The 10,001-nt window shown below is 40.9% G+C and overlaps 1 protein-coding gene across 7 annotated transcripts in view; it reads right to left on the bottom strand.

The window, feature by feature from the left end:
* Nucleotides 1–1,925: 1,925 nt before the first annotated feature.
* Nucleotides 1,926–10,001, bottom strand: part of LOC5574253 (carboxypeptidase D) — a 50,700-nt gene continuing 42,624 nt past the window's right edge. For 5 of the 7 annotated variants that reach the window (XM_021839956.1, XM_021839984.1, XM_021839995.1 and 2 more), the window contains one exon: nt 2,537–2,624. Coding sequence is in view for 2 of the 7 variants with exons in the window: in XM_021840006.1 (XP_021695698.1) it covers nt 2,445–2,624 (180 nt within the window). In the remaining 5 variants the exon portion in view is untranslated. Of the gene's footprint in view, nt 2,625–10,001 lie in introns of all 7 variants that reach the window. The other 2 variants (XM_021840006.1, XM_021840015.1) reach the window with 1 other exon arrangement.

The raw sequence follows: 10,001 nt of genomic DNA, 5'->3' as shown, positions 1-10,001 counted from the left end.
AAGGTTTATTATCGATCTTTTTAGCTAAATTACGGCTTGAGACGTTAGGATTTGCTTTAATCATCCGCTTAACCTTTCCCTCCGTCTTTTTGTTCTCCGGTCCCGGTTTTCTTCCAGCTCCTTTGCCGTGGTCCAACGTCAACTGCTCCTGGAACCGTTTCAACACTCTGGAGATGGTTGAATAGTGAATGTTCAACATTTTTCCCAACTGCCGGTGTGACAGGTCAGGAAATTCCAGTTGTTTGGAAAGAATGTGTTCTCTCGACTCGCGTTGGTTCACCTCCATTTTCGTTGAATCGAAAAACACGACTTCGGGTTTGACAGCATGTAAACAATACACATCAACGAGAAAGTGTGCAAAATTTGGTTGATTTTTACCCAATGGTAGAAAAGTTATGCCCTGTTGAATGTATCGCAATAATTTTGTGTTCGCCCTTTAAATGAACTTTTGAAGAATCCATGGAAGACTTGTTTGGGAAAAACACAACAAAAGGTGTTCAAGGTGCATTTCATCTAGAAGAAATCCTTGAGAAATGTCTGGACGAATCCCTGGGCTAACTCTTAAGTAATTTCTGGAAGAGGTGGAAGAGATTGAGAGATTCAATGGAGGATTTTTAAACAATTGTTTCCTACGAAAATGTCTGAGAAAATAACAAAAAAATCTTTGTAGGAACTTCTGTAGAAAATTTTATTGGGTTTCTCAAAAAATCCCAAACGAATTTCTTCAAAATATACAGACTTTTTTTTGAATTTTCTCATAAATTTTTTTTTAAGGAAATAGGGTAAGTGTACCAGTTATGGACATAGTGGTTCCCTATTTCGCCATACGTAATTACTTTAATGTTTTAAAATTTTGAAAAATTTTGTGTGTTGTAGTAGTTAGATTTAAAATATAACATGAAGTTGAAGCATTCAAAAAGATTTAAAATATGAAACTTATCAAAATTTCACATATGGCCAAATAGGAAACCACTATGGCCATAACTGGTACACTTTCCCTACTTCTAGAGAATATGGTTCAAACAATAGCTGATACTGGTGGAAATGCTGGAATAATCCCTGCCGATTTTTTCAACGCAATGCCTGCAGATATCACTGAAGGTGGTAGCGATGAAGTGCTGAAGAATATCCTGAGCCAAATGATGGAGAAATTTCCTTTTGCGTCGCTTGAGAAATTACTGCAAGAATTTATGAGCAAACTCCTGCGATTAGAGTTCAGAAACCTTCGTAGATATTTCTGGGAGGACCCTTGAAGGAGCTCCTGAAAGTATTTCGGAAAAAAAAACTCTGGATAATCATGGAGTTGTTATATTCTGGAGGAATTTGTGAGAAAATTCCCGAAGAACCTTTGGAATAGTTTTAGACTATACGTTGGAAAAAGAGACTTTAGAGACTTTCCATCAAAAATAGAGACTTTTCGGAGACTTTCATTAAAACAGTGACCAAGTCTTTAGAAGGAGACCTGCTACCAGTTTGGAATGTAGAGTCTTTAGCTGAAGGGGTATAATATCGTGTACCTAAATGTACGGTAATGTGATATTTTGGCCATCGCAGAAAGAAAACCCGCTGTACTTTATTATTTATTGAACGATATCGAACCGTTTGTATAAATACTAAGTCTTCATCATCTGAACAGATTAAAAATATTCCTCTAAGGGGACACGGGAGACCGTGTTATTTTCCCTATCTTTCGTCTCACTCTAACAATAATCATCAAAACTTTGTGGAAGCAAATCTCGAGTTTTAGTGAACCGATGAAGCTGAAAATTTATCGGGTTGTGCACTACATATACAGAATCGTAGTGATACATTTTCGCATCGATATATGGAGTGGTTCTTGGGATTTGCTTCTTGAAATGGATAGGGTGATTATGATGACGTCCCGTGCGGCCCTAACAGTATTTTGTTTTGTTTCTGTTTACCAAATCTTGGTAGTAGTTATAACTTTCGAACGACTTGCTAATGCTTAAATACGCTAATGGATGCTGCTGAATATCATCTGTAATATTGGTCACCTATAGATGTGAGAGTTCATTGTTCATTCCACTATAAGCACTTTGCGATGCAGATAACGTCTACAAATGTTCAAAAATAGGTTCTCGATTGTGTTGTTGTGGTGCAGTGTTTTTCTGCGTATCTGATTGAAGCTTAATCCTAATATTTTTTTAACAACTAATTCGAGTTTGTTCTGTTATGTTAATTATTATCGTCATATCACTGGAGAACACACATTCTTCTTACTCGTCGCACCGTCCTGTTAATGTCAAAAGTTCTGGTTTCAATGGAGTGTAATAACGCGTCTAAATGCCGTGTGAGTTTGGCGTCTAATAGATGTTGATGCGTTGATTGTAACAGCTGCTTATAAAAGCACAAAAAGCACATCCTTCCTCTTGTAATACTGTAGCAGAGAGAACGATCACCGTTTGGTGGTTCCGGGAAGTCATTTATCCGAAGATGTTGTTCACCAAACTGTTGAATCCGTTGCTCAGCGTAGACAGGATGCCTTCGTCGGCTGGGGATCCATTGATGCTGTTACTGGGAAGACCACCGGGGGCTGCAATCTGTGGACGATACTGCGACTGGGCCGGCTGCTGGACTGGCCGGTAGTAGGGGCCATCGTTACGCTGTCGGGATGGAAGGATGAGATGTTCAATTAGTGTTGGATGGACGCACAAACTGCCGGCAGAACAATCAATGATGGTGCGAAACATGGACACAATTGGGGATAGATATTCTACGCTTGTTTGACCTAAAAATGGTTTTATTTCAGAAGAGATGACTAGCGGCGCAGCGGGAGTTTTGTTTAATCTATCGACACCAAATCAAAATGTATTCCTCTAAAATCTTCTTAAGAACAATACTCGACAGATTTTTTTTACAGTATGGCCTTTTATAATGCGGTAAAATCAGCAAATATACATAGAAGTTGCATAATCATGAGCGCACGAAGTACGGTTCAAGTAGGCCACTGTTTTAAGGTGAAACATTTTGGAATCAACTTCTAAGATTGCACTAAAACTTCAAATGCACAAATCTCGTAGCATCGAACAGCAGTGCACTTTTTATTTTGGCTTTGTGCACTAGCAGAAAGCTTAAAATAAGAAGATCAGTAACGGTTGCTAACTATTTCTCTAGTTAAGTGCCTTTGAAAACGTGAGTAGAGGCCCAAGTCGGCCATTGTGCCGGCCATCTTTGGATTCTAAGATATTTCACCTTAAATCGATATATCTCAAAATCCAGATAATTTCAAGGTGGAGCGCCTTCTGATGGTACTTCATTTAATTCGGTTTTTGACCGCTAGGTGGCACTAGTAGGCATGAATCTTTTACTTTTGTTTTGCAGATACCCCAGGAGCTTAGAATTTAGAAAGATGCTGTCTTGGGCAAACTTGTTCAGGGCTATGTTCAGGGCTATCATTATTTGAGCAATGAAATTCTAGATTTTGCCAGCAGGCGATACTAGTGAGCATGAAATTTTTGGTTTGCGTATATCTCAGGATTCTGTGTGGCTGTTCGGGGCACGGCAGGAGTTAATCATCAATGTTAACTTCCTTTTTCCGATCAGCCTAGATAGCCGCGTAGTGTCGGTAGCGGTTGTTTCAACTGGCTAAGAATTAACACTACGGACTGCCTGTTCCGGTGGTAAAAGTCCACCTAACAGGTGACCCCTAATTCATGCGGCTTTAAGCTTACCGTGCCTAAGAATGAATGGTTAGGGGGGTCTAAATAAAACCTAACCGCAAACGGAGCCTGTGGAGTATTAGGGCGCTCTCTACAGTATTATGCTCTTCCTGTTCTACCCGGAGCAATAGTGCAGGTGACCTTGTGTTTCTCCGAGATAATCGGCTTCCCTTCTTCAGTCTCAAGCCTGAGGCTTAATAAGGGTGGGATTATTAATACGTTGTAATTTAGTTTAAATTTTCACCTTAATGGTCTCGCATTATGCGTTTTACACAGTGTATTCTGTGCTTTTCGCCTTTGGCGACTTTTAAGAGATACCGATCTGGTTTTTTCGCTGCTGGTCTTTCGTGCTGAGATTGCAAAAAGCTTAATCCTGCCTAGTTTGGGTAGTGGCTACGGTTAGGATAGCTTAGTTAGACCAATCTTCAGCATAAAATATCAGCAACGATGATTCTTTGTAGACTCATGCAAATGGTACAGCTTAAGTGGCGCTAGTTCAAAAACCTTACTTTTGGGAGCTTTTATCTAGATAACCTTGTGGACCCAGTTTTTGCTACTTTCAGAAACATGAAATGGTAAACTCACGTGACATGCCTAGTGCATGCGTGCTCGTAAATAGCGCAGACGTTGCTACACTCATTTCTGAGTTTACAACCAGAGATGTATGTGATGTCACAATTGATATTTCTGTTCATATATTATATATTCAATAGGAAATACGTCTTTCGTTTTGTGGTGTATTTACCACATGATGAACCATCCCCAATGGATGATTTCAAACGAGTTGTCGTTCACTGCCTATGAAAAGACCTTCTGCTGATTGTGGGCAGTGATGCTGGTACTCATCACATCATCTGGAGCAGCTCGGATACCAATTTGAGAAGCTCCAGTCTGATGGAATGCTTATGTAGTTCAAATCTTGGATTACTTATTGTAGGAACCTTCATGGTATCTGCTAGAGAAGAAGTGTTAGACATAATGCTTCGCTCGAACAGAATCAGTCACGAGTTGACGAATTGACATGTATCAGATGATGAATCATTATCTGATCATCGCTACATCTCAATATGAACATATGAATGTAAATTTGCAGACTTTGCATTTGTTATACTCCACAAACAGAGAATTGGTTGTGACCAAATACCATGGATTCTCTGCGTCCATTGGAAATCCTAGTGATTTGGATGTTTCCACTTCCGGTGAATTGGGACACAATTGTCCTTGCTTCGAGTGATCTCACAATTGCTTGTCACTTTGCTTATAGGAAATGTTCCTCACAAGTCCCTTCGCAGGACGAGTGGACGTCTGGCTATTTGTAAAGGAATATGTCAGATAGTCAGACTGCCTTTAAAGCTCTTGCTTCGGCCAACTCAGGGTCTATGCTTGTTATCGCACGTCGAACTCAATTTGAGGAACTGAATTCAGTGAACTCTGTAAACCTTGTATGGGTCCTTGCTATTCTTCCATTGCTGGGAATGAATTGGCTTATGAATTAGCTCGCAATGGAGCATCGCATGACTTCATTGGCCCTCAGGCAGCTATTCCAATTTCTAAGTGCTGTGTGAAGCTTCAGAAATTCTTGGGCGGCAACTCAGCACAAGCAATATTGGAATAATTTGGAGTCTTGTCGTCAAACAAAATTGTACATTACTGAGCCATCCCAAAAATGGCTAAGTATTTAACAAATCTGTCAAAGCAGAATTGCAGTCTATTGGTTACAACCTTGACTGGCCACTGCCGACTCAACTATCACATGGCAAATATTCAGTGTGTTGATACATTTGTGTGTGATAGTTGTGATTCCGATTACGGAACTTCTTATCATCTGATATGTAACTATCCAATCTTCGCGTAATTGCGATTCCAATTACTTGGTTAACACTTATTAAGTGAAACTGATTTCAGAAACCTGAATCTTCAGGACATTCTGTTATTCTTAACCCGCTGTGGTAATGAGCTATAGGCTCTCTTTACGCTCATGCGTTTTTGCAGTGTCCTTTTTAGGGCGCTGTTCGAACCCATTGTGGTATGGAGCTACATGCTCTCAATTCGCTTATGCGATTTTCCCTCTTCAAGGGACCCCACTCCTATTTCCTCCCATCTTTCCCTTCCCTTTCCTCTCCCATCGGGTAGATGATGAAATAGGCTCAATTATGGCGATGGCACAAATCTCCCAAATGGCGGGGAACGTGCCTCTGGAGCCGGCCTTCTGATACCTGATACCTGTTCAGGGCTATGTTCAGGGCTATCATTATTTGAGCAATGAAATTCTAGATTTTGCCAGCAGGCGATACTAGTGAGCATGAAATTTTTGGTTTGCGTATATCTCAGGATTCTGACCATTTATTGAGACGGTATTTTCGGCAAAGTTGTTCAGCAACTCAAGGGCTATCATTATTTAAAACAATCTCATATTTCAAGGCTTAAATAATGTTTGCCATTGAACTCTGCCGAAGATACCATATTTCTAAGTGGTCAGGCTCTTGAGATATTTGCAAAACGAACTTTCCATGCTCACTGGCGTTACCTGGTGGCAAAATTTAGAATAAACTAGCTCGATCAATAATAGTCCTTGGCTTATTAAACAATATTGCCGGCGACGCCTTTTTTATAAGTGGTCAGGATTCTGAGGTATCTGCAAAACAGAAGCTTAATGCACACTAGCGACACCTGATAGCAAAATCACGAATTTATTGGCTCAAATAATGATAGCCATTGGGCTACTGAACAACTTTGCCGAAGACACCATCTTTCCCTACCATGATCCTGAAACACTCGCAAAACAAAAAAAAATGCTCACTAGCGCCGCCTGGTGGCAAAGTCTCAAATTCCTGGACTAAAATAGTAATAGCCCTTGAGCTACTGAATAACTTCGCCCAAGACGCCATCTTTCTAAGTGATTATGCTCCTGAGATAAAAAAAAAACTTCAATGCACACTAGCGCCACCTGATGGCAGAATTGTGTATCTGAATGACAACCGCATGTCAGCTTTTGATCTCCTAAACATCTTTGTACAAAGTACATCGCGCGACTACTCGCGTAACAAAAATTAGTACGATAACCGAAAGGTTAAAAGATTTCACGAAAACATTTTTATCTCCATCAATTTTCTATCGAATGTATCTAACAATTCCTTTGGGACCAGAAACAATTTCTGATTTTATTCCTTCAATTATTGATTCTTAAAGAAAATTATCGCAAAGAAAATTACTTAATGGATTTCCTCTGGCTGCTTAATGGATTTCTAAAAACTGCTTCAAGAATTGATCTTAAAAGATCCTCAATGATTTTTTTTGCAGAACTCCTTTGGGTATTTATGTGCCTAATTCTACTAATGGCATGATTTTTCTCAAGATATTCCTTCTCTGTAGTTGGAATTACACCAGATTTATAATAGCGATTACGTGAAGAGTTCTACCTAAGATTCAGGTTTAAATTTCTGCCAGAGAAACCATCAGAAATCATCCATAGATTTCGTCAATGAGGCGCAAGCCGAAAGGACTCGACTAATCGAGTCTTGAACCGTCATGAATCTGTTCAGGTTACTTTTAAGCAAAGCAACTAATCGTCTCGCAATAAATAAACTCAGGACTGTTGAAGAATTACCGATTGGATATAAATCAATAACCAATAACTGAGACGTACGATTTGAAAACGGTCTTCAGAAAAGTTGTAGCTGACGAATGTATCCAATAGTATCAGTGTTTCTCTAACCTTCAAGAGCACGGCAGACCGATTGAAAGAATTGCTTGCTTTTCTTATAATAATTCCCATACAAACTATGAAGGGCGTATTGAGCTCAAGTGTTGAGAGGAAACTCAGAATTTGATCTAGAATCGAATAAGCGATGTGGAGTAAAAACGGTTTTCTGGACCACTTAATTATTCAGGTTTCTGTCAAGAATTTTGCTAGCAAAACTACTAATCGGACCTAAATAAATCTAGCGAAAATGTCTTCCAGGGACTCGTAAAGGAATTTCTCTAGTATTACTGTACGGGTTTAGCCAAGTATGTCCATACAATAAATTCCTCCAAAAATACTTACGAAAAACTATCCAACAAACTTTGTCGCTAAGTTGCTAAGTAGGTTTGCTGGTAAAGCAATCGTCTAACCTACAGGAGTCACAGCTTCAAATCTCACCTGAGTAGTAGAATTTATGATCATAATTCTACTAATTCTGCTAGCTAGCGCATCACGGCTCACCTTAGTAACATGTCCGAAATAACTTGAAAATATTGAGAACCAGAACCAGGTCCCAAGTCCCGATAAAGGCTGATGGTTGTGATTGACCGTGGTATGTGATGCATCATGCAAAAATCAAACAGACAACACTGTATCGTGTCAGCATCGAGGAGGAGGCCCTCGTCTAGTACGATGTAGGTAGCGCAAGGTTAGGTTAGGTGACTTATCGCCGATTCTTCGACAAGAAAGGCAAAAGTAGAGCGAAAGTAGGCAAAAGCGAATTGAATTTATTGAAACAGACCCGGCAACGAGTAAAGGACAACGATTGGAAAGTCCGATCTTGGAACGTGGGAACCTTGAATACACCCACGCGTGTTAGGGACCTGGCTCGTGAACTGCGGAATGATGGCATGATCGTGACAGCTATCCAGGAAATACGCTAGTCAAAACCAGGAAACGCGAATTCCAAGCGGTGGATTCCATCGCTAACACTTCATTCAAGTAACACATCTACTACAGCGGTGGCGACAAACAGAACGTGGAATTGGCTTTAAGTGAGTTGAGCATGAAGGGCAAGTTCTTCAATTACAGCCTGATCAGCATATATACGCCAACAAACAGTAATCCCGATGACATGAAGGATGAGTTCATTGAGAGCCTAGATAAGACCCACGGAGAGTGCCCAAAAGAAATGTCAAGATAGTCACGCAAGAATATCCACAAACACTCCCGGTGACACCCGAGTGGCGATGTCAGCTCCCAAGTAGACCACGTGCTGGTTAATGGACGATATTTGATTTCAAGGCGTACGATTCAATAAAAAGAAATGAGCTGTAGCATATGATGTCTGGGCTGTGGGTGTGGGTGTGGGCTCCGTGGCCGTACGGTTAGTGTTTCCAAGCAATTAGCCGCATCGAGTTATGGAGTGTGGGTTCGATTCCCGCTTCAGTCCGGAAAACTTTTCGTCTGGAACGTATTTCGACTGTGCCACTGGGCGTTGCATGCTAGTCCGTTGTGTAGTGCAAGGGTGGGGGGGGGGGGTATACGCAACGAGGTGCGCCTACCGTTCATGTTTTATGAGTGTATTCGTTTGGCTCACAACGCTGCTAGGCATCCCGCTGTTTGAGTGTTGAATTGCATCAGCATTTGCTGTCTGGCATGGCCCGCGTTTCGACCTGTGCTGTTTGGGTCGACCCGCGTGAGAGATGATGCTGTTTGGGACGGCCCGCACAGTACCAAAAAATAATGTGATTTACGTCTTTTGGGATGCACATAAAAGAAGCGAGCCGAATGACGTAAATTTGTGTCCAATTTCAAATACGTTAGTGTCTGATTCGGGAAATGTCGATCCCAGTTCCATCGTTTTCGTGTCTTTCGACATGTAAAATTACATTCTTTGTTCAATACATCTTCAAGGACACGTTTTTGTGTCGTTCCATCACTTACATCATGTGTCATTCAGTCATAACCAGAATTACGTCCAGAGTAATTTTCATTATTTTTAAGAGTGCGCCCGAGAGATGATTGTTAGGCGAACTTTGTTTGTAGTTGACAGCCGTACACCCACCCTGGTCTAGTGTGGTGCTTCCTTCAAAGGATATACGTCCACTGGAAGCATTAACGTGTGTCGGCGTCTTTTTCTTTTTTTTTTTTTTTTTATACGTGTTACGTTGGATGGTTCTAAATCAAGTGTTTGGACGTGGTGTCAATCTCGTTTGTGACGTTAGACGGATTGAAGCAGAGGCACAGTCGAAAATGCTCTTTGGCTTTGCGGACGATTTCGACTTTATTGGAATCGGTAGCAGGCAGGGCAGGCAATTGTCACCGTCAAATGGAAAAAGTCGTCGACGAAACTAAAAAAAGAATCGTCACTCAACCAGCGTTGGATGACGATTTGCTGCAGTTGTCCGCCACAAAGGCTCGGCGTCATGACGAACAAAGAAGCCTCTTTCGTTATGGTCGTATCCTCGTTCGGGAGCTCTGAGCCGACTAAAAATATGAACCGTAGCGTCGATAGATTATGAGCCTTTTTTGAAAAAATAAAACAAAAACAAAACAACAAGCGAGCTCTGAATCGTCAACGTCACGCGCTTACCAACAGAGCTATTGTTGAAGCTTGAGGAGTACGGGTTAAATTG

Source organism: Aedes aegypti, chromosome 1 (genome assembly GCF_002204515.2).
Source record: "Aedes aegypti strain LVP_AGWG chromosome 1, AaegL5.0 Primary Assembly, whole genome shotgun sequence".
Classification (NCBI taxonomy): domain Eukaryota; kingdom Metazoa; phylum Arthropoda; class Insecta; order Diptera; family Culicidae; genus Aedes; species Aedes aegypti.
This window is presented reverse-complemented; position numbering and strand designations above follow the sequence as displayed.